Source organism: Stegodyphus dumicola, chromosome X1 (genome assembly GCF_044657685.1).
Source record: "Stegodyphus dumicola isolate Sdum_Otavi_A_Nest chromosome X1, ASM4465768v1".
NCBI classification, from domain to species: domain Eukaryota; kingdom Metazoa; phylum Arthropoda; class Arachnida; order Araneae; family Eresidae; genus Stegodyphus; species Stegodyphus dumicola.
The window spans coordinates 249,220,099-249,246,110 of record NC_140780.1 but is presented as its reverse complement, the minus strand read 5'-3'; the positions used below and the strand labels follow the sequence as shown (position 1 = coordinate 249,246,110).

The window sequence follows — 26,012 nt, the reverse complement described above, 5'->3', positions numbered from 1 at the left end:
AGGACTTTAGCGCCACATATTACCTCCAAATTTCTGAACAACTGTGATTGAAACTGTGTTCCTTCGTCTGTGATAATTTTATATGGGACGCCAAATCTGCAAATCCAGTGCTCAAAAAAGGTTTTGCTTACAACTTCTGCAGTGATGTATGGTAATGGGATGACCTCCATCCAGCCTGTAAATTGGTCGATGTAGGTTAAAGAATATATATACGTACCCTTTTTATGAGGGTAATGAGCCAATGAGATCGATATGCACTATACTGAAATGGGTATCTGGTTCTGGATATTCCACAAATTTAGGTTTGGTGTACTAAAATGCCTTGGAACTAGACTTCAAGAATTCCATTTCTCACATATTGAAATTGAAGAGTTAATTTCCCTAACTAAAGTCTCTGTGAGTCAAACTCACTTTGTGTTCCAAAATAATTATTATCGCCAAATTGAAGGACTAGCTATGGGTAATCCCCTCAGTCATGTACTTCCAGCCATCCAATTCACTTTTGAGACTGAATCTGATAATACACTTCCCGTCCTTGATATTTTTATAATCCGCAATAGATCTAATTTCAGTACAACTGTTTACCGTAAACTCTTTTCTGTTTGTCAACCTCCCCATGTTAAATCATGTCACCTGGCTAAAAAAATGGATTCTTTTTACTATTATGTATTTCGAGCTTTCAAAGTTTGTTCCTCAGAATCTCTTCATGCTAATGAACTCAATTATTTAAGAGTTGTTGCCCTTGACGGAGGATTTTCTCCCATAGTCATTGATAAAGCTGTTCGAAAGTTCTCATCTTGCCATCTAAGAACACATTCTGTTGTTAGAAATAACATTAATGACCTTGTTGTGCTTCCATTTCATCCTTCTATCAGTTAGAAAATTGCACAAATTTTACACAAGTGCAATTTTCAAGTTGTTTTCTCACCTTTAAATAAAATCTGAGGTTCGGTTCTTAAATTTTCTGTATCTGATTTTAATTCTTGGGGAATTTATAGCATATCTTGTCAGTATGGCTTAAGAAGTTAAATTGACCAAACAAAAAGAGCATTACAGTTTTGCATAAAGGAACATGAATCTTACATCCGAAAAGGCGAAATTAACAAATTTTCATTAGTTAATCATAGTTGGAAATTCAATCACAATTTTGATTTTGGTTCTGTTAAAATTATCCAGAAAGCTGCTTCTATTAAGGAATTGGATTTTCTTGAAGCTTTTCACATCCAGAAAAATTTATCCTGTTTAATCAATGACTTTAATTCCAATCCAGTGTTGCCTAATCTCTTTAAAATTGTACTAACGTAACCCTTCAATTTTCGTTACTATTTCTGTCAAGAGATGGCGCTATCGGCTCTCCCACTGGTTGCCTGTAGGGTATAAATATGCTCGATATTCGCTTTCTCACTTTCGCAGAATTTTTTCGGTTCTGTTGAAGGGGAACCCGTTTTGCCCTCGAAATCAATTGGAATATTACAAAATCTACACCAAATACAAGGTTGTCGATTTGCCTGTTTTACTTAAGTTTGGTATGCCTAGTAACTTTCCATTTTTGGCATCTGATACATGCTTGGCCCCAATCTTTTATTTGTTTGTTCATTCCAGGCCACACAAAGCTAGCAGTCATCTGTTTAATCCGTTTATGCCCAAGTTTTTTTTTTTTTTTTTCTTCAATTTGTTTCATTATTAATGAACTTATATCGCTTAATATGAAAGGTTTAAATACATTTTAGGTGTCAAATTCGTCACGATTGCCATATGTGCTGCATAAATGAATGCTCCGTTTATGGGGCACTGGGCATACGTGTCGTATTTGAAACTTTCAGTGTTGCAAATCATTAATAAATAGTAATGGTTAATATAAACAAATTCGATTAATTTATTCAAAGCGATGGTAATTTTAAGAACATTTTATCATTTTACTTATTATAAACAATGGAAATGTAAAAACTAAAATAAAATAAAAATTATTTTTCATGAATTGTTGAAAGCAGTTGAGTGTTGTATTTTCTCCATTTTCTTGTGGTCTTACCTGGACACCCATTTGTATTTTACTTACAACAAGTGTGTGGCCAATTTGGTCAAATGAAATTTCGTTCATCTCATCACTCATCTTTGTTGAAGTGATTGTTATTCCAGGTTTGGGAAGCACTTCTGATCGTTTGAGAGAGTTCTGTGAAATGTTGCCACGAAATTCTAGTTGATCCATTGTGTCCCGTTTCTTGCAAAACATGCGATAGAGAAGCCATGCATTTTGAATTGAATACACCTGTATTTGAAACTCTAATATCAATTAAAACATGTCATTAAGCATGGCAAACATGGTAATCAAAAAGCATGGCAAGTGAAAATCACCTTTTCTTACCACAGAATCCAATGCGATAATTTGGAGTATTATCATCCATTCGTTCGGTACCTCCGATAAACCTGTTCTGTGTCATAATTACATGAGGCTAAGGCAGTGTAATCTTCAGTTTCTCAATAGCCAACCAGGCTGAACCTATTGATTTACTCCAGTACAGTTTGAAACTTTTGTCTTTCCATCATATAATGATTATACCAGATGACATGTCTTTCCTGTAATCGATAGCACCTCTTACTTTTTTTTTTTGTCTCAGATTTTTAATGGTTTCTCTGGCTCTAGCTACAGCCGCAAATCCAATATTTGACAACTGTTCAATGAGCTTTTATAGAAGTAAAGTAATTGTCTACTGCTATTGTAAATAGATATGTGGATATTTGCTGCATTTATGGTTAAGTATCTGAAATAATTAATCGAAGTTTTGCTGTAAATATCAATTAGAATTTTTTGTATACACAAGATAATATAAATCATATTTTCTTTTCAATAATATGCATAATCAGAAAAAAAATTACATTTCAAGAAAAAATTAAAGTTGATTTTTTTGAGAATTTTACGAACATATTTTTTCTACACATAAATATAGAAATTAAATATTTTGTATACAATAATAGTATTAAGAGGGTAGATTTTGAAGTATTACAGTCAAAAGTCGTTAATTCGGACACCCATAATCCAGAATGATCTATAATCTGGACCTCAAAGCTACAAACTTTCTGCGCATGCGTCGCGTCATGCGCGTAAGACCTTTACGTGTGCAAATATGCGTGTGTACGTGCACAAAATATGGTTATGAGTTTAATGTATCTAATTATCTAATTCAGTTAATGTTGCAGATTACGTTGTCCTTAATCTTCGAATTGGATCCGGCTTATTATTTTTTGCAGACTGTTAGAGCAATTTTATAAAAGTAAGCTTGAATTTTCGATTATGTCAAATAGAATTTCTGATATATATTTACTAATATGTAAAGGATCTACAAAGCAAAAGTATGTTTCAAAGTCCATTAAACAAAAAGTGGAATTGCTGCAAAAAATGGATAAAGGCATATCCTTTGTTTATCTAAACTTTAACATTTGTTTATCTAAACTTTAGCGTTTGTTTATCTAAACTTTGTTTATCTTCAACGCCGCGGCGCGCAATGAATTGGAAGTTGATCTGTCAGCACTATCCTTATCTTCAGGGCAGATGTTTTTATTTTATTTGGCTTATAATTCCTTACTAAATGTAGTATTTCATCTCGATGTACTCCGTCTTTGATATGATTTAAATCAAATTCCTCATCATTATAATTCGCTTCCCATAGCGAAGAAAGGGACAGAGGTTATTAAAAACGAAAAAATTTCAATTGACAAATTAGTCGGTATTCTCGGCACAGCAATTATAGGACTTGAACAGCGGAACTTTGTAACTGAACAAGAAGTTATGTCTGCTTAAAGAATTAAAGAGAATGTATTATCACATAAAAAACGAAGCAACTTAAACAACTTACATTGAAAGAAATGTTTAATAAAGTAAACAAATAAATATTAAGCTCCCTTTTTTTTTTTTTTTTTTTTTTTTTTTTTTTTTAAATTTTGATACCCTTTAGATCATAATTGTTCTTTATTTCATAAATTACGGTTTCATATTTTTAATTTTATAATTTCTGCATGCCATCTTACCAGATTTAAACTGATGATCTATAATCCGGAATCGCCAAAGTCCTGACGAGTCCGGATTAACAACTTTTGTCTGTATTGCATAAAACATGCATATTTCGAATAAAAACATGTTTAGGTTATTGATGAGAAGGTAAAATCTTTTAGAGTTAATGCACTCACAAATGCCCTGTGTCCCATAAACAGGACACCAAAGATTAAACGTAATTACCCAAAAATGGTATTGTTACATTTGCAAAATAACTTTGCAGATGTCTTTTGTGGTTTCATGTCTGGAAGGAGCTGGCTGGGTTTCATGTCGGCCAGTTCCAACCCGGTGAGCAAATGTTTAAGGCAAAGTGATTTTCACTTTCCTTAAAAGTGTTGAGTAATCATTGCTTAGCAGCCGAATATTTGTTTCTCGTACAGTCTTTTATATCTCAGATGTTCTCCATAAATCTAGGTCCTAATTGGGTGACTAATTAATTGAACATCATTTCTTTATTCTTGATTTCACCAATTTCAAATTTGGCCTCTGCCTGATAAAATCACATCTCAGGCCTTTTGACCCAATATGACATAATTTTCATGTTCACCTTACTACCTTCGGCATTTGGCTGGGCAGTTTTATCATCATCCATAGCAAAACAAAATACTATCACATATCGTCCGATTCACCAAAATATTGCGGCAATTATACCAGAAGGTTGCAAATTATTGCATGTTGTTTAAATAAAATAGTATTTACTCCAATTTGTCTTAAAGCTATTAATATAAGTGCTCAATAAATTTCAAGACTTACCCCTTTGATGATTTTTCTGATGCTGGATTACATTCCAAACATCTGCTAAAAGAAACTTGTGTCTTCTTTTGTGAATCATTCATGACATAGAAATATACTACCTTCGGCATTTGGCTGGGCAGTTTTATCATCATCCATGGCAAAACAAAATACTATCACATATCGTCCGATTCACCAAAATATTGTGGCAATTATACCAGAAGGTTGCAAATTATTGCATGTCGTTTAAATAAAATAGTATTTACTCCAATTTGTCTTAAAGCTATTAATATAAGTGCTCAATAAATTTCAAGACTTACCCCTTTGATGATTTTTCTGATGCTGGATTACATTCCAAACATCTGCTAAAAGAAACTTGTGTCTTCTTTCGTGAATCATTCATGACATAGAAATAATCATAGACATGGCTTACTTTTCTTAGTTTTATATTGACATATCATTATTTACATTTTTTGTTTTAAAAGAATAATCATTTAAACAACAATATTTCATTACAGCCGATTGAAAAACTCCCAAAAATCGTGTTCAAGTTAATTAAATTTTTTTAATAGAGGGAATTTGAATGAATTGGCCAGTCAAAGCTCCCGATTTGAATTTCACATGGGGAACTATTGAAAGATATATTATGCAGTAAACTTCTGTTAGAAGATATTGCTATGAAATGTCTGTCTGTGGTTAGGTAGCTTCTCCAAAAAGCATGTTTAGGGTTGCCAGAAAAGGGCAAAGGAAAGCAGAGTTGTCACATTTGGCAACAAAATTGGCGGTATGCCATAGACGGATGGAGAACCTACTGGAACGAACTTTAACGGTTTTAGCTCAGAGTGTTTGTTCTCAAACACAAACCAAAACCTATATAAAAAATGCGGGTATGTGAAGAGTTAGTTAGTGAGAGGCCATCGAGTTGATATTCAGTCAGTGAGTGCCAAGTTGGTCGTCGAGTGCACTGAAAGAGTCTCTTAGTGTATCTTCGAGTTTCATCTTAGAGTGTGTTGAGCTCCGGGAACGACTGAACCAAGGAATCGGGAGCTGTATTCTAGGTGTATCATCCAATGCATCGTGAGTTGTAGCGTGGAGAGCCTTGAGAGTACATGGAGTTCCAAGAACGACCGAGCAGAGTTGGGAGCTGTACTCTAGTGCTTTGCAGTGAAGCTGTTTCCACCTTAATAGCCTGAAGGCTGATTGTTGCAGCGTGTTTACAGTAATTCTTCGAGTACTGTAAACATGCTATTGAAGCTCTCTTAAATAATACTAGCCAATAAAGTGCGTTTCGATACTTCGAGTGCTGTTCTCATTATTCACTCCAAATCTGCACAAACCCCGTACAAACGTAAAAGAAGGGGGGAAAGGTAACAGTATGTTAAAAGGTGGAAAATTTGCATCTCCAAACTGTTAATTTACCTCCTTATTGAGAGTGTGAAACCATATCATGATATTTGCCTCCAAGTTAGGTAAAACGTATTTCCTTTTTATTTGAAATGTCTTTTCTTTGTCAGAGATATTCCCTTTTTCTTAGAATTTCATTAGCATACATTTTAGTGTTGTTTTCATCTATATATAGGTTTTGATGCTTTGCATTACTCCAAGTAAATTCTTTCAGCTTCATTAAACACTTTTTGTTGTGGGTATAATCGCACACTCAGTATTTTCTGTGTTATTAATATGAATTCGTTTTAAAGATATGTAAAGAATGCATAGCTCACGTCCAAGTCTATGAAATTAACTATTGGATTCAGTGAACTATGCTTGTATAAATTTGGATGCAATTTGGAGTTTTGTAGTGTTTTAGAGGGTGTGTAGTTACATTGCAGTTACGTGAACTGTGTTTAATGATGTTGCAAAGAAGCTCAGTAACTACAACTGTTGTTAGCAGGTTTATTGCACCGAACCATTTAAGTTACACTGTAGCTATTCTTATGATATTTAAATAAACTTTTTTCGGTCCAACAAAACCTCTAAAGTTATTTATCTCAGAACACTTTTGGAAAAATAAGTACTACAATGTATACGTAGATAATTTTAGGTACCAATGAATCATATGAACATAACTGGAAATTAATGTTGGAAAATAGACAGAAGAAAATTATTATTTGTCTGAGGTTTTCTTGAGTGTGCTTTGAATCTGATGCAGTTCTGCTTAACAGAATGGCATCAGTTTGTGCAAATGAAAATTTGTTGAAAAATGCCATAATTTATTTGATATTTTGATAGATTTGATGCTGTTAATGCTTGTTCACAAAGAAACAGATTCTCAACTTAATATGCAGTTAATGCCCTTTATTCTGGAGCTCATTTGGTGTGTTTTTTCATACTACAGAAATGGTTTTATGTATCATAATTTATAAATATAATCCCATTTCATGTATTTATGCTAATATATATCATATTGATCTCTTCTTATTTACAGTGTTTTTACATTTGTAGTCTTTAATAGAAACAGCATTGATGAGATTTTAAAAGAATCTACTGGCACATTGATAATTTTGTAGCCTGTAGTATTTTCTTTCATTTTTGATAGTTTCATGCAGTAAATTTGTGTTTTATTTCAATATAGGTGATAATATGTGCTATTATGTGGCTAATTGATGAAGAGCTAAATAATCAGATTAATCAAAGAGAAGAATTTGTACCATTATTGCTGTCTCATGCAATAAAACAATTTTTGTGGATGAGGAATACGTTTAAAAAAAATAGCTCAAGAAATGAGCTTACTGTGACATTTTCCTTAACACAAGACAGATATTGAAAATTACAAAATGACTTATGTAGCAGTGGTTAAAATATCATAAGGTACATCTTACCAGTTTAAATAGACTAACTCTTACCATGCTCCCTTCTGTTTTTATCATTGCCTAAGGGGACATCAAGACTAGAAATTTCTGGAAAGATTAGTGCTAAAATCTCAAAAACATATTTTCTGAAAACTTCCAAAATATTGTGAAATATTGTGAACTTGGCAATAAAAACTTACCACTAAGGTCCACTTACCTCTTCAGCATACAGCTGTGGTTATTAAGCTGTTTTTACTATTAATTTTTTTTTTTTTTAATTGTGAAAACAGCGAAAAAACCAGAGCCATATGCTGGTTTTTTTTTTTTTTTTTTTTTTTCCCGTACACCCTCTACATTGCCTCCTGTACTGCCTTGTCTAGCATTACCATTTATTCTCAGCATGGGAAGATGCAGAACAGCTTGATCAATTAATTGTTAAACGTTTTTGTATTTGATTCTGTTTTAGGTTATCTTGTACTGTATCTGATTTTTGTTGTCGTCCTCTTTATTTCTCCCAAAGGGTTTGCATACAGTCTTTCTGCATGTAATATTAAAAAAAAAAGTATTTTCAAATGTCCAAGTCTATTTACTCTAAATTATAAGTTGTGTAAAATAATAAAGCAAATAGGTATGACACACCTTTTGGACACCAACACCCAATTTTTTTTCAAGTAGAGCAAATGTTGCCAAATATGGAAGCCAACAGTGTAGTTTATTTTTATGTGTTTTATTAAATCTCATTGTTTATTTTTAACAAACCATAAAGACTGTTACATTTAAATTTAAAGGATAGTTTTCTGCTGCCAATACATTTAAGGTTTAATTATGATTGTATAGTTATGAAAAATTTTAGATTTAAAAAAGAAAAAGAAGCTCTAAATTTCTCTAAGAAATGCTAGATTAATGTACATAACTTTGCTAAGAAATGGCAGTTAAGTGTACATCAGCTTGTGAGCTGTGTGCAACTCTCATGTGAATAAAATATATGTATGAAATAACTAATAATACTCAATGTTCAAGAGAAGTTTATTATATGCAGGAGGCAAACTGTCATTGAATATTTGTTTAGAATGAGACATTTCTTTTCCATTTGCAACCTTTTTCACTACTTTTAAGATGATGTAAATATTGCCTTGTGGGTTTTGGAAAATCTAGTTGTGGTTGTTGAAATTTCTTGAATTCCAGCATGTGGTTCTCGCTAATGTGAAGTTTCGCCACCTCTGGTGTATATCATGATTTATGCAAATAATCATATGAAGATGTATTTTGAAAAAAGAGGATTTAAAAAATGCATTATTAAATACTATATTGTTGCTTTTTTTCTTCTCTTCACATTCATATAGGGTTCATAAATTTGGAGTGAATAATGAAAACAGCACCAAAACACAATTTATTGGCCAGTATTATTCAAGACAGCTCCAAAATCACGTTTTTAGTCATCGAAGAACTGCTACCATAAGCACGCTGACACAATCAGCAACACAGCCTCCAATCTATTAGGCTATGACGGTGGAGGCAGCTTCACTGCAAAGCACCAGAGTACAGTTCCCGACCCTGCTCGGTCGTTCTCGGAGCTCCATATGCTCTCGAGACTCTCTACTCTACAACTCGCGATGCACTCGACGATACGTTAGAGCTCCCAATTCTTCCGTTTAGTCATTTCCTGAGAACACACTATAAGATCAAACTTGATGACACATTAACTCGCAATTCACTAAGAGACTCTCGATGCACTCGACGACGCACTCAGCACTGGGCACTCACTGACTGAGTATTAACTTGATGGACTCTGCACTCACTGACTGTCCACGTATCAGCAGGGTTTATATAGCTTTTTGTCTTGTGTTTGAGAAAATTCTGGGCTAAACCGGTAAGAATTCGTTCCAGAAGGTTCTCCATCCGTCTATGGCATATTGCCAATTTTGTCATTAAATGGGCGATTTCTCGCCAAATATGTCAACCCTTAAACCTGCCTTGCAAGGAAGCTATCCTACTGTACCTGGACATTTCGTAACACTGCCCTATCCCAAGGACTGCACATCCCGGGCAGTACAGTCTGGACATTTTGTAACACTGCCCTCTCCCAAGGACTGCACGTCCCGGGCAGTACAGTCTTTGGTCAGAAGCATAATTCGATACAAACGAGATGTAATAAAACAAACAAATAACATAACTAAAGAAACATATTTCACTATGTACAAGTTATATACTCAAAGTAAACATATAACAATTTTAAATCGTACAAATCAAAGTTTAGAATGAATTTCAGTCTCAGTCATTAAGTTATTACCCGGATCAAATACTTTTAAACTGCAGTTCTCAGATGTATCTCTCTTTTGCATATCACATTCTGAAGATTCAGTCCTTTCAGACTTTGCATTCAGAAGAAGATCTGAAACTGTTCATTCGCCACTCTGTAGTTCATTTGCAGCATGCATAGAGTTCACCTCGGTATTTTTAGCAATTGGTACATGCCTATTTTCTTCCCTTTCCTGCGAACCAGCTCCAAATTCTACATCAGAGTCATGGAACCTGTTTCTTTACAAACGCAAGTATCCTGGCTTAGAATCAAGTCCGTGTCGGCACAATCTGGGCTGTGAGACACACACCCAGTTTGGGAAGTGAATGAATTTTTCTGAAATAGTGGAGCACTCTGCATAAGCTGCACATCAGCTTCTTCCTCTGCATCACATGCATTTTCAGATGGTTCAGTTCTTGCTAACTGTGACTTCGTAAATTCGCTGTCTGTTTCGACAAACCTAACAGTCGCATTTTCACTTCCTTCCACTTCCTCTTCAGGCACTTGAGAATCAAAAGCTGCTTTCCCGTCTTTTATTTCTTCATGTTTTCTTTTTTTTTTCCTTTAATCTCGTTAGATGCTTCTTCCGTCATTTCTTGATCTTTCTCAGGCAGTTCGTTAGCTACTTCCTTCATTTCTTCATCCTTTAATTATTCAGAAGCCAATTCTCTCTTTTCCACATCGTCTTTAAGGCTCCAATGTCTTCTGTAAGCTTCACTTTCACCTGTTGGAGTCGCTTTCGCACCTTTTCTTGGCCGACATTTATTTTTTTCTCGTCGGGCTTTCTTCTCTTCCAGTCCGCCTTTCATCTCTTTCTGCCCGGCTATGATCTCAGCCCTCATCTCTTCATATCCAACATTTATCTCTTCCAGTCCAGGTTTCATCTCTTCCTGTCTGGCTTCCATCTTTACTTGGAATGCAGCAAAGGCAGTCATGAGCTGTTGTAAATGTTCTTCCATCACTCTTGTCTCTGGCATTCACCCTCAAAGCCCACTTCTGACACCAGTTGTTGCATGTGTTTCTTATTTACGCTCGTACGAGGTTTGTGCGGATTTGAAGTATATAACGATGACACTTGATAAAGTATCAAAACACAATTTATTAGCCAGTATTATTCAAGACAATATCACGTTTACAGCTGTCAAAGAACTACTATAAACACGCTGAATCAATCAGCGACACAACCTATAGGCTATTAGGCTGTAATGGTGGAGGCAGCTGCACTGCAAAGCACCAGAGTACAGTTTCCACTCTGCTCGGTCGTTCTCGGAACTCCATGTACTCTCGAGACTCTCCATGCTACAACTCGCAATGCAATCGATGATACGCTAGAGTACAGCTCCCAACTCTTCGGGTCAGTCGTTCCCGGAGCTCAACACACTAAGATCAAAGTCAATGATGCATTAACTTGTGATCCACTAAGAGACTCTCTCGATGCACTCGATGACCCACTCGGCATTCACTGACTATCAACTCAATGGATTCTGCATATCAGCAAGGTTTATATAGTTTTTTGACTTGTGTTTGAGAACATTGTGGGCTAAACCGGTAAGAATTCGTTCCAGAAGGTTCTCCATCCATCTATGGCATATCACCACTTTTGTCGCCAAATGGGCGATTTCTCGTCAAATGTTGGAACCCTGCCTTGCCTTGCTATTTTCTGGCAACCCTAAACCTGCTTTGCGGGGAAGCTATCTTACCGTACCTGGACATTTAATAACAATATGCTATAAATTAGAGTAAGAGAATGAAACTAGTTTTAAAGCCTTTATTTTCATAATTTTGATTTTTAAAATACTTCTAACCTCCTAAGTTTCAAATTATTCTTCAATAATATTGCATCTTCGATATTTATTTGTTAATTTTGTGTGTATCTTTAATTTGTAGTAAATCCCGAAGCCTTTATTTTACACCATTCCCAGTATGTTTTAAAAATATTTTAATGAGCAACTTAAAACAACTCAATTTGTTTGCTAATTGCTGTTGGAACTTTTATTATCCTAATGCTGTCTTTTAATATGTTGTGATCTTTTTTAGTAGGACTGGTATAGCCAAATATTTATTGGCCATTGAATTCTGAGATTCCTTCAAACTGAAAGAAAATTATCTAAGTTTGTAATATAAACAGAAAAGTACCAAATGCAATAATTGACAAATTACAGTAAATTTTATTTTTTCACACTGCATTTTACATGACCAAAATTATTTATGGTTATGTGAAATATATCACAAACAAACATAAAATTAATCTAAAAATGTACCAAAATGAACAAATAAAAACAAATGTGCAGCTCTTATGTAATATGTACCATTATGGAACAAAATATGATAAAGTATATAAGTCCAAGGGTCTCTCACCCCTCTTCCCTTACCACCCTCTGGAGAGGACTTTCTGCTCGCCACATATTTAGAGTGCGCCCATGCCACACAGACTAATTCCTTCTACACATTTTGATCTAATGATAATATAGTTATTTGTTTATTATGAAAGCTTATTTATTTGTTAGTACATGCTTATTTTAATATTCTTTTATTATATGTAACACAGGAAATTTAATTTCTGTAGATATGGAAGTTTCACTCCTTTGTTTGTTTGGAAGTATTTTTCTGGCTGGTTTAGCAATGCTTTGCAAAGAGCAAGGGATAACTGTTATAGTAAGTTCTACTTAATGTATGCATTAATAATGAAATATTTAAACTAACTATTTGAATGGTGGTTTACTAAAGATAATTTGTATTGTAACTTATTAGTTTGGGAAATTATGTAAATCTCTGTATTGCATTTTGAAGAAAATGGTATACTTTTTAAGCATATTTTATAACAATTAGTATTTTTATGGAGATTGTGTAGTATATCATGCAAATTTACAAATAATTAGGCATATGTTGATTTATTTATTGAAAATCAAGAATAAATTTCCATATCATATCTATTTCAATCAAATGTGTATTTTTTGGTATGTGTTTTATTAATGTCTTGTAATGGTTTCATAAAATAATGGTTTCAGTTTGAACATAAATGTTCGCATCTTTTCTGGTAGCTGCTGAGCACCTCTTAACGAAGTTACACACTAATCAGTTAAAGAGAACTTGCACAATTTCATATTGAAATGTTGGTATTTAAATAGAATAAGGGAGCCATCAGTTCGTAGTTGATTATGGATTAACATGAAAGCAAATTAAAATTTGTGGAAAGTGCATATGCAGTAAACCCTTGCCAAATGCAGGGATTTCACAATTAATACATTGCACCATATGGCAGAATCTCAAAGTTAACTCTGTATGGGAAAAAATGTGTGAGAAAAACAAATGTTCGAATTAAGGAAGTATACATAATTTCAATGTAATTTTTTGTAATTAGAGGGAGAAAATAAAATGAATGTTAATTGATTAGGTTTTTTACTACTGCATAAACAGGTACATAATAAAATTATTTTTTTAAGAAGCTAGTAATTTTTGCTTAGAATAATGACTAGCACAACTTTAAAATGTTTCGTCATAAGGAGTGTAGTGTTTTCCATTACTTCCTATTAAGGTGTCTTCCTTTATGATTTGGGTCAGTCTTCATTGCAAAATCAGCTAGTTTTGCACCATTTTTAAAAAAGTATGTTTAACCTCTTGTAAGGTAAAGGTGCTTTATCTACTTCGCTATCACTGTTAGATGGTATTATAAGACCATCTAATTCTTCACTCATTTCTCCATAGTTATTATCAATAAATTGATTGATTTCTCCTTATATATCTAAAAATTCTTTGCTGTCAATTGCTTGTACGGTTTCTATTGTTGTTTTGGCTTCACTTTCTGGTGCTGGCAATCCTTTAAAAATGTTCATTACTTCTGGTGAGAGCTGATGCTAGCAAGCATTATTTCCTCATAATTTCACTTGTTCTTATGAGATATTTCTTTGCAGTGGCTTATGTTGAATTATTTATGAAATGCAGTAGCATGCCATGCTTCCCCTACTTTATTTGCAGTAGTATAAACATGCCTGACATACACACACTGGCCAATGATTTAGAAACCCTAGATTCAATACTTTATTGGGCCACCTTTTGCATGGATAACTGCTCTGATTCGTTTGGGCATCGTGTTTGAATGTTTCTGGAGTGCATTTACGTCCAGAGAATACCATGCGTTTTCTCTGCAGTTTTATAGATCTTGTAAATTTAGATTGGAGGAGGAGAGTGTTGTCGAATGCATCTTTCCACCATATCTCACACATTTTCTATGGGGTTAAGATCTGGGCAATATGGTGGCCAAGGAAGATGTTCAGTACGAATGTTCAGCAAACCAATTTTGAACACTTCTAACACAATGTATATTTGCATTATCATCCATTAGGTCTCCGTCGCCACCAGAGTAAAAATGTAACATTGCAGGGTGCATTTCATCTGCCAGTATATCTAAATATCTCATGGCTGTTTGTTTAGCATCGAGGAACACCAGGGCACCACTTCCAAGCCAGCAGAACATGCCCCATATCATGATACTCCCACCAGATTCATTTGTAGTGCGAGTAATGCAAGATGGATTCATGGGGACCAGTGAGATTGATAAACCTTTTTGAAATGGAGGCCTCTGCTAAACAGGCATCAACAATAACCCCTTTTTCAAATGGTGAAGGATTTGTTGTTTTTCTCATTTTACTTCATTCATCGTGAAAAGCATCTTCCTTATACTAGCAGTCTAACCATATGTATCCCATGGTATAAAGAATATTTGCATGCTTCATCCCTAGCACACATTCAAATGAAAATCTCAAAGGTTTCTGATTCATTGGCCAGTGTGTGTAATACATATGCTTGTCATTTTCTTCCCAGCAAACTCTGGTGACTTCATCTGGGATTATATTGTCAGTAAATGTTAATTGTAGAAAAGAGTTTTCTGCTCTTAAACAGAAAAGAGAATGTCAAATTTTAATTCTGCATTCTATACTAATGCTTTTTTTTTCCTGCGATAAAATAACATCCAAGATAATTGCCAACTGTTTCATAAAATCAACTTTCTTTTGATGGCAAAAAAATAATTTCATGAGTGGTACAAGCCAATTCAGATTTTATGACTGATAAAAACAAATGCAGTTGCATGATTTGGCTGCAATTATTTTTCAAGATTTTGTTGGTGATTGCAGCTGAATTAAGGAATGCTAAAGATTTATGTAACGAATGGTGGCTGAAGAGAAGGAGATTACCATATTCACAATAATAAAGTTCACTGTTTCGTGTTTTATGAATATACTAGATGCTTTAGGAACATTGAAGCATTAGCTTCAAAATATTGATGCAGTGACATATGGAGAACTGCAAAAGTTGGGTTTTGTACATATTGTAAGCAAAGTGAACTAATGTTGATAACTTTTCAGATTATATAATTGACACTTATAATAAAGTATATATATTTGATTTATGTGAATATCATATGCATATTTTTTTCTGTTTGAAACATATACAGTAATGAATAAACATTATGATTAAACCTTTTTTAAACATACTTCTTTTTATACATGTAGATGTAATATATTTCTGAATTATAAGAGCTTCTCATTTATACCTTTCTCTCTTTGAGATCAGTCAGGCCATTTCTTCAAATTGAAAAGAGACTATTTACCTTGTCATGAGTTTTGCCTGTTGATTGTGTTACATAATATCCATTGCATAATATTATGGCTATGTTTTGACATTTTGTATGCTTTTTTAATTTGAAAGTGATATGTAAATTTTTCATATTACAGGGTGTTTGCTGTGTTTATGATATCATCATCATATGTAAAGTGGATTTCTTTGATGTTTGTCGTACTGCCTTTAAGCAGCAGAAGAATATGAGTTTATCAGCCATGTTTCCATTTAAGGTTTCACCCCCTTATTTCCCTTATTTAGTAATATTTCATTGTTTGTAAAGTAATTTTACTTAAGATTCGTTTTTTATTCTGAATTTCATTTAGCTATTGAGATTTCCTAATCATATAAGTATAGCATGGGTATCGTTTCATCCAGAGCCAAGAAATAACATTAATTAAATCTAAGTTAGGTCATGAAAAGAGTCAGCATTCTAACAGAAAAATGCACATCAAAAACTGAAACATAAACAATTAAGTAAAATTAATATTATGCAAAAAATTGACAACAAATGTATGCAGGGTGCATCCATAAAGTAACTGGACAAATTAAAATACCTAATGATAAAATGAAAAAGTTAAAGAATAAGTGTATGTTTTGAAAGAGTGATACTTTAATTCTTGTTAAAGCTAGTTTAATTCCCATTTGCTTATCTAAGTGCTGGAGCCATTTTCATTTACTAAGAAGACATTGTTCAACTAAATTTGCTTCAAGATGGAACTGCATTATAATAGTAATTTTTTTTTTTTTCCAAATTAGGTAAATCTGCTACTAAAATGTTACAAATGATTCAAACAGTATATATTAATTCATCATTACCAGGAACTCACCTGTATGAGTGGTACAAGCATAAAAGTGTTGAAGATGAATTAAAGATATTTCAACCTTCACTTTCAAAGAATGAGAAAAATGTGTGGAGAAAATTCTTTCTTTAGTCAATGCTGATAGACATGTAACAACTCAGCAGCTTTCAGACATACTTGGGATAAGCAAAGAAAGCTAGTCAATTTTAATTGAATTACAAAGTCAATTTTAATTAAAAATCTGAAAATGAGGAAAGTTTGTGCTTGATGTGTGTCTCAGATTTTGACAGAACAGCAAGCAGGGTTGCCACGCTACCTGGAAAACCGGGAGAACTGGAAAAAGTCAGGGAATTCAAAACTTGACCAAAAAATTCAGGGAATTTAAGTATTTTTGTCAAAATCTGGAAAAGTCGGGGAATTTCATACAACGATCCCGCCAAAAAAAGCGATTTTTGCGCCGACGTCGGAAGAGATAACTTTTTGGCGAATTGTGTATCACGTGAGTGTCATTCGGGCAGCTGGCATAGAGCCAATTTTCGCAGCTCCAATTTGATTGTCTTTTAGAAAGGCAAAGAAAGTTTCCCGCAACTTTTGGTTTCCAGTATTCTCGAGAATCGCATGTGCAGTGCATGAACTAAAGGAAGTACCTGTTCTCGTATAAAACAAAATGGGTTTAATCCTAGTATATGGTACCATGGAGGTTAGAATCAAAGAATATGTATTTTAAAGAAGGAAAACCTCTCTGCAACAGACGTGGCTCTGTTCCATCATAGAGGGAAACAGCTGTGCATGTGTGATATATCTGTCGCCAAAGCTCGAAACCGGTGTCGAAGTTCGAAGGTCACGTTATCAAGAGTTCATAAAATGAATATCGTTTAAAATTTCTTTAACCACTTGCGCTAAAAAGACGTGCCACGCACGTCGAGATCACGTCGCTAAGCATTTATCGCAAAAAAGAAAATAACGTGGTGCACACGTCGCCTAACAACGAGATTGTTTATTTCTTGAGTTACAGCTCTGAATTGCACTCGCAGATGCGGGGCGGCGTAAATGAGACACTTTACCGCTTGTTATATTGCAGCGCACGGCACCGCAAACCGTGAAGTCTTAGCGCAAGTGGTTAAACTCTAAAGGAAAAGGAAATATTTTTTGACATAAGTAAATTAATTCATGGATTAGTTATTTTCAGGGGGGGAAAACTACGAAAATCCGTTTTTAAAATTATTGCGAAAAATCCAAGAAACGTCCTTTGATAAAACGTTTCTTCTTGAATTTTTCGCAATAATTTAAAAACGGATTTTCGTAGTTATCTTTTTTGTCAAAGAACGTTTCTTCTTAACACGTGTTTCTCAATTTCCTGTATACATCGCGGAGAGGGAAATTCTGGCTGCCAGGTCCCGTCGCCAAATCCCTTGGCAAATTTTCCCTCCGCATTCTAGCAGCGTAATAGCATTTTACTTGTATGGAACCTTTTCTTCTTTACGTAGACGTTCTTTGGTTAGAATAATCTCCATGTATGGTACAATGGGATTGGGCGACATGATGATGCGCTGTAAACGGGTCATTTTGGTCTTGGCGACAATTTCCAAATTCGTGCCACAAAGCCTTACCGTATACTAGAATTTTACCGCAAAATTTTTTTAAACCTTTTTTTTTTCTTTTTAAATAAATACCTTGCCGTTTTGCAGTAAAATAAAAAGTAGTAATCAGTCATCTAGGCTAACCATGTAATATTTGCTAAAATATCGTTGATTATTCTAATTCACTTTTTAATTATCTTTATTTTTATGTTATTCGTATAATTTAATTTTGCTTCTTCCCTCTAAATTTATTTATTATTAGTAAATAATATTTCCAAATTTCAGGAATTCTCTGGCGTAATCCTGAAATTAATTCTAGCAGTATGATGACATACCATCACGAAATTTAATGCACATATTTTTTCCTTATGTATGCTGCAAAATAAATATAAAATACCTCAATTTATTAAAATAGATTTCTTTCTTTCATTTAGCTGCAGAATGTCTGCAAAAAAAGCCTTATTTTATTCCAGATTGGGCAGATTCTAATCTCAATCTTCAGTGGAGAAAACAACTCTTATAATTATATTTGTGTTTTCAAGTGTTAAGGTGCCTTTTAAGAAGACACCTCACACAAATTAAATTTACCTAAAATCTAACCTAACTAGCATTGCATTGTGCATTGTGGTTAGCATTGCATTTAGCATTGCATTGTGGTTTATAAGGACCGGATTAGCCTAGTGTTGAACTGGTGATGATCATGAGTAATAATTAAATAAAACATACATTTGTTATCCAATGTATATATCTTAAATTTTATTAAGTTTCTTAAGTGGAAAAGTAAACAAAATTATCAAACAAAGTATACCAAGAATAATTAAGAATAAATGTCCTCTGGGATTTATTGAATAATTAAGTGAATTTGCTACACAATACAAGTAATACCATAATTAATTTAGTACCTCCTAGCACAGCCAACGTACATTACGCGGATAGGCTGGAATTTTCTTGAAACACACCTGGAAAAGTCTGGGAATTACATTCTCCTGTTTGAGTGGCAACCCTGAGCAAGAAGACAGAAAAGCTTGCTAATGAAGACTTGCTGGCTACTGCAAAGCAGGGCAACAGCTTTTTAAAGTGTATCGTAGTGAGAGATTACACCTGGCATCTAGAGTATGTTCCAGAAGCAAAACAACAAACTGCTCAGTTGAAAGGACTTTTCTCCCATACACACACACACACACACACACACACACACAAAAAAAAAAAAAAAGAGGGAACGATTAAGGTGATGTTGATTGCATATTATGATCACAAAGGACTTGAATTTGTAAATTGTCTCTGAAAAATCAATCATGAATTTGTCTCTTGAAAATCAGTGAATTAATCAGGAATTTTATGAGGAGGTGTTTTCAATTAGCAAATAGATTAAGAGGCGTTAGGAAGGAACTTTTTTAATCTGGGCTATGGTTTCTTTTACATGATAATGCTAGGCCCCATACAGCATTGTATGTAGACTAGTATCTTGCTAAGCATTAATTGCAGTGACAAGTCATCCACCATATTCTCCTGACTTATCAGCTGATATTTTTTTTTCTGATTATCAAATCATAAATTGACTTGTAAGGAGAGAGATTTGAAATCATCTTGGATATTAAATTGAATATTATGCAAATTTTGCAATCTCTTGGTTCCAGTGCTGAAGGAGGTAAATTCAATTGAATGTTAGTAATCTTTTTCTTATTTGTAAGATATATGGTTATTTTATGCATGCACCATGTATAATTTTATATATTTTATATCAGTAACACTTTAACAGGTATTGCACATATCATAATTGGAACAAAAACAATTCAGTAAAATTAGAATAACCCAACATAATCTTTAATAAAGTATGTAAAATTGTATACATATTTTATATAGATTTTTTTCTTTCAATTTTGATATGTGTTTTTTTCTGCTAGAATATTAATGCCTTTCATAATCTAGTACGGATTAAATCAGCAATTCTCAACCAGCGATATGTGTACCACTAGTTGATACTCAAAGAAACATGTACCACTAGTGGTATGCAAAGAAACAAACTAAACTATGTTTAACTATTAAATTCAAAAATTAAATTCACCAACATCCTGTTTAGTTTTTTTTTTTTTTTTTTAAATCTAACACACTTAAATTATGCAATTTGAGCTTTCTTCCAGGACACTGACTGACTGTAGCAAAATAATCCATTTTTATTTTCACAAATATTCTTTTAACCATAGACATAACAAAATTTGTCATAAATGATGATTTTAAAAGTATTAATAGAATTGGGTGTTGTGCTTAATAGGAAATAAAAATAAGTTCCTATAAAATGATAATAGTATCTCATTAATTCTTTTAGTGTTTTTCGATTTATTAGCATGTCTACACTTTATGTCGCCACCATTTTTGAACTCATAGTGCTGTATTTTCAATTAGAATAATTTTTTTAACATCAATTTGCTGTCTCTAACAGCAGGTATTTTGTCTTCTTGTTGCTTTGTTTTCCTTACTTTTCTATGTGATTTGAGAATATTGTTGTTTGTTGTTGAAGAACTCGTAATGTATTGTGCATTTAAATATTTGTTAAAGAATAATAAAACAAACCCAGATTTCAAAATAGAAAAATGGCTAGTATTGACAGTGGAAAAGTGACGATTCACAGGTCATGGATTACTACCATTAAAGAATACTAAAAAGAAAAATTGTTTATAGAAAATATAATGAAAGTTATTTATCATTTGGGTTTATTGGAATGGAGATGAAATGGACCCTTCAACCTCATTGTGTTGTTTGCGGTGAACTGTTTCTCAATATAAATTTTCAAGTATAAAACCATCGTTTCTCAAAAGACCTAAGAATGCCAATTTAAATGACAAATCTGAAGAATATTTTAAAAGGAAATTATCAGAATTCAAGAATGGTAAACAAGTAATGAAAGGTTTTCATTATTTCAAGTGAAATGCTTTGGAAGCTAGTTACATAGTAAGCCTAAGAATTGCCAAGACTGGCCATGCTCACTACTGTTGAAGAAAACCTTATATTACCAGCAGCTAAAGATATTGTATTACTAGCAGATAAAGATATTGTTTTAGCATATTAACCAAAAAAGCAGCTAATGAACTTAATAATGTTCCGTTATCAAATAATGCAGTAAGGCAACAAATCTTGAAATGGTAAATTCCATGAAAGAGACATTTATTCAAAAAAAAAAAAAAAAAAAAGTGAGTATTTTGCGTTGCAATTTGAAGAAAGTACTGATATAACAAACTTTGTTCAATTATTATTTTACATACACTTCGAAGAAGTTAAAATTGCCAAAGAGTATTTATTTTGTGAATCTCTTCATGATAGAGCAACTGCAAAGGAAATTTTCAAAGTAATTAACAATTGTATATCTGAGAATGATATTCCTTGGCATTGCATTGTGCCAAGGGTGCATTGCATTGTGCCAATACAGAGGGTGGCTTTAACAGGAAAATATTCCGGTGTTATTTCTCAAAGAATGAAAGTTGTACATGAAACTAAATTTACTCCCTACTCCATTCATCATGAAGCTTTAGTAGCCAAAACGACCCCCGAAACCTGAAAATCATTTAGAATCAAGCTGTGAAAATTGTTGGTTTTATTAAAGCCGAGCTTTAAATTCAAGAATAATTACGATTTTATGCCAAGAGATGGGCAATGAAAAGGAAACGCTTTTGTTACATTCCAACGTAAAGTGGCTATTCGGAGGCAAAGTTTTAAATCGTCTTTTTGAACTTCCATCAGAAATTCAAATTTTCTTCTTTCATTGAAAATTTGAATTGCAAAATTGTTTATTTAGTGAATTATGGTTGGCACATACAGCCTATTTAGCACATATAGCCTCTTTAATAGTCTATTATATATATTTTGAGAGTTAAATGAATTAAATTTAGGATTACAAGGATAAAGTCTTAATTTGTTTAACATTAGAGATAAAATAAATGCGATGGTAAAAGAATTGGATAATAACATTTTAAGCTTTTTACCACTTTTAGAAAGTTTTCTAACCGAAACTAATTTGAAAGTAATAGGACAATTAGCACCCAACATTAAGAATCATTGTTTTTCATTGATGAATAATTTCAACATGTATTTTCCCGAGGATTATGAACATAATTGGATTAGAAATCCATTTTCTTGAAATGTACCTGAAATTTTATTTCGTGAAGAGAAAGAGCAATTTATAGAAATTTCCTGTGGTCAAATTCTAATTGAAGATTTCAAAAATAACCCACTTATTAACTTTTGGCTGGGGAAAGAAAAAAAAAAAAAAAAAAGGTTTCAGGTTTCAATTTTCTCTAAAGGGACTTTTTTTTTAACATCTTGTGTGTTACCTTTATTTATTAAATATCATGCTCATTGCTCTTAAACCATAAAATTCAGTTCAACAGCAGTGTCACGAAATAATTTTAAAATGAGCGTATCTTTAGAATTCCCAATACACAGTTCTGCAGGCTGGAGATGAAAAGGTTTTACTCCCCATAGAGTATTGCTCTCCTTTAAATCACTGAGTTTGTTAATCAAAATTCGTTAATGTTTTACAAAATATGAAATTGATAAAAAAACAAATTCCAAATTTCATTTCGGGTTTCAAGTGCCCATATTCGCAGTAGGATTACGTCTTTCAAAATTGGATGGCTCTAGGTACTGTTGCTTTATCACAATGCGAGAAACATACATACATTTATGCAGATTCTTCATTATTTAATTTCTTCAAATATAATACAGGTCAATAGTATTTGGTGGCAAACGATTTGAAAAGTGTTACTCTGTTTATAGGGTTCCAACAAAAAATCGCAAAATGAAAACAATAGTCCTTGAGGGACATAGCTCCTTTGGACTAAAAAACATTATTAAAGAAATTTCAAATAAAGCTATAAAATTTGCATTGTCCTTTTGCACAACCTATTTGTGTGAAAAAGGATTTTCTTCCATGTTGTATTTGAAAACAAAATAAAAGAAAAAAAAATTAAAAGGGGATCCTAATTTACCGTTAAAACTAAATGAAATCGGAGTAGACATAAAGAAATGATCTTCCTTAAACAGGTCCAAATTTCACACTAAATTTTAGAATTTAAATATTATAACTTAAATTGGATAATTAAAATGCTAACCAATTTTTAATCTAATATTTTTTATCTATGCATATTTAATGCAAATATCTAGTAGGTTGTGTAAATGACAAAATATTTTTTTAAATATTTATATTAAAAAATTGAAAAATAATTGTTGTGAAATGTACTGGTGGTACTAAACTTTTTAAATTTTTGTTTTGATAGTATGCTTTATTCAAAAAGTGGAGAACAACTGCATTAAATTATTATCTCTTGGTTTTTATATACATATATGCAAGAATTGTGCATGGAAAGTGATTTTTATTTGTTTTTACTGAAAGTATTCCTCTTTTATATTTTTTTGCGTACTTTTCGATTTTTTAATCTTATTGTCTATTCACAGTGTTTTTTTATATATCTGAAAAATGATCTATCAACATTTGCAGAGTAAGAAAATCCACTAATAAAGTGCCTCAAAAGTAATAAATTTTTGAAATTTTCAAAATTCGAAAAAATATCTAGTACAGTGTAGTTACATGAAAGCAGATAAAAATGAGTTTTTCCTGTTGGCAGGGAAGTATATTTTATTAATTTGTTTCACAGATAAGGGATTATAGCAATAAGCATTTTTGTGTCTTCAACAAAATGCAACGAAAGTGTGTCTGTTCAGGAGATGTTGCAAAACCATTCTGTATGCCCTGACTTTTGCTGAAGTTTACATTGTTAAATTTATGCTTCCAAATGGTATCATTTGGTAGTAACTAATGAAAGGATTATTTTATATGGGTGCAAATTTAAAACACGATGTAACGATTATTGGAGAAGCTAAACTACAAGACTCATCGTAATGTTTGTAAATTTTGTGTACTAGTGTCAATGGTTTAAACACAGAACCACCTTCTTCAGCTGCCTAAGTGAAAACAAAAATTGAGGAGGGTTATACATAGACAGCTCAAGAAGATGGTTTAATATTTAAACCATTGAAATTAGTCTTTCAAAATTTACAAACGTTACCCTGATTTTTGTTTAACTTCTCTCATAATAGCCAACTTGCCTAAATGTTCTGCTACTTTCCTGTCAATACCTTAATGCTTAAAACTGGCTGCTCTGGAAGTGATTAATTAAATACCTGTTGAGGCAGTCCTGATGTATACAGATGGTAATAAGATTGAACATGGACACACTGGTATCAGGGCTTTTGGTAAATTTGGAGTGGAAGAAATATCTCTTAAGCGTATAAATATAAATTTTTGTTCTGATTTCAGCTCTGAATTAATTGCGATATGGCTTTGGACTATGTTTTAGACCAGCATTTATTTGGGGAAAACCTAGATACTTATGGACAGTCAAAGTGTAATGCAATACCTGGATAATTCTTCCCTTCGTGTATTTTCTGTAGTTGTTTCAGCATTGATTAGGAAGTTCTGATTTATAGTAGGAGTATTTTCTTAGCTGCATTGCATGAATATCGTCGTTTAAAGGAATTGCAAAATGGTCCCACATCGAACTATTTTTTTAATTGCAGAAATTGTTTCGCCATGGCCTATATAACATATGTACCAAATTTCATCAAAATTCAATATATGATGCTGAATGTAACCATAAAATTTACTGCTTAATCATGCAAATATTGTAAAATTATCATTCAATATTTATAAACATTGAACTTTTACAAATCCTGCGCACGTAAAGAAATGTAAAAAAAAGCATGCTTGTGTTCAGGCACATTTATAAAATTATTTTAAGTAGAATTATATGTAGCTGAGTTTTGATATTTCACCATTCTCGGACAAGGGGATCAGCAGCTTTTTTAATTTTGAAGATTATAGGTCATGGCTTTCTCAGTTTTATTTGCATTTTCACATTCATTCAGTTTTATTTGCCTTTTCCTTGCTATTTTTTATATTAAATCTCTATTGCTTGCACATAAATAATTATCTAAAACTCATTTAGGATTTTAACCCGTTTAGGATAAGTGTATCATATATGCATTAGCACTTAATCCTCTTACGAGATGGCATGCCACTTAGAGCAACTCACCTTGGAGACGGTGTGTTGTTGCAGTAATACAGTCTTGCATGACAGAATATTTCGTGTCATTAAAACTTTTTTTTATCAATTGTTTTGATTTTTTTTATAATGGTATCTAACACTAATATAATCATAAAAACAGAATACAGTAGACGTTCGTTTTAACAAACCTCTTTTTTACGAACACTCTCGATTTCACGAACTAGCGAATGGTCCCGAATACACTGCCATAGATGTAATGTAATTTTGCGCTCTTATTTACGAACTACAAATCAGGAAAATCTCTTTTTTGCGAACTCAATTTTCATACTTCTGCGTGTTTCATTGGGACGAAGTGTGAAGTTCAAATAAAATCAACTATTTTGAGGCAGCAAGTGCGAAACATTCGAAGAAGTACAGTAAGGAAGGAGGGGGCGGAGAAGAGGGGGGAATTAGGACAAATTTATGGTGTTGTTTGTTGTGGGAGGCTCTCAGAAGAACATCTGCCTGATGTTGTTGGGTGAGGGTGAGACCATTCGTGTTAAAGGGGTTTGGGTTGCTTTTAAAAGAGAGTTGTTGCTTTTTGTAATGTCATAGTCATTTGATCTGGACAACTCAATCAGTGAAGTCTCGTTAGTCGAGAGGGAGATTGGGCCAGTTTTTGTTAAGTAAGATTCTTAGAGCTACGTCGCAAATGAAGAAACTAATTTGTTTAGCGGTTGAAATAAAGAAGAAGATTTCAAAAGAAGTTGACGAAAAAATATTAAGCAAGACACAAATTGCTCAGAAATATGGAATTCCTAAAAATAGTTTATCGACGATTTTAAAGGCAAGAGAGAAGATCTTTGGAGCTAAAAACGGAAACGATGAATGTGGACCCTCCTCTCGAAAATATTTTCGAGAATCGAAACACCCAAATTTGGAAAGGGCTTTGCTTGTTTGGTTTCGAAAGATGAGAAGCTTAAACATTCCAATTGATGGAAATGTACTCAAAGAACAAGCACACTTTTTTGCTTCCAAATTAAGCATCAAAGATTTTAAAGCATCGGATGGTTGGTTACAGAAATTTAAATTTCGGAATGGTTTGAGT

The 26,012-nt window shown here is 33.0% G+C and overlaps 1 protein-coding gene across 2 annotated transcripts in view; it reads left to right on the top strand.

The window, feature by feature from the left end:
• Positions 1–26,012, top strand: part of Tmtc4 (Transmembrane O-mannosyltransferase targeting cadherins 4) — a 199,068-nt gene that overhangs the window by 69,761 nt on the left and 103,295 nt on the right. For both annotated transcript variants that reach the window (XM_035354750.2, XM_035354749.2), the window contains exons 9-10: positions 12,435–12,523; positions 15,601–15,717. In XM_035354750.2, coding sequence (XP_035210641.1) covers positions 12,435–12,523; positions 15,601–15,717 — 206 coding nt within the window. The remainder of the gene's footprint in view (positions 1–12,434; positions 12,524–15,600; positions 15,718–26,012) is intronic.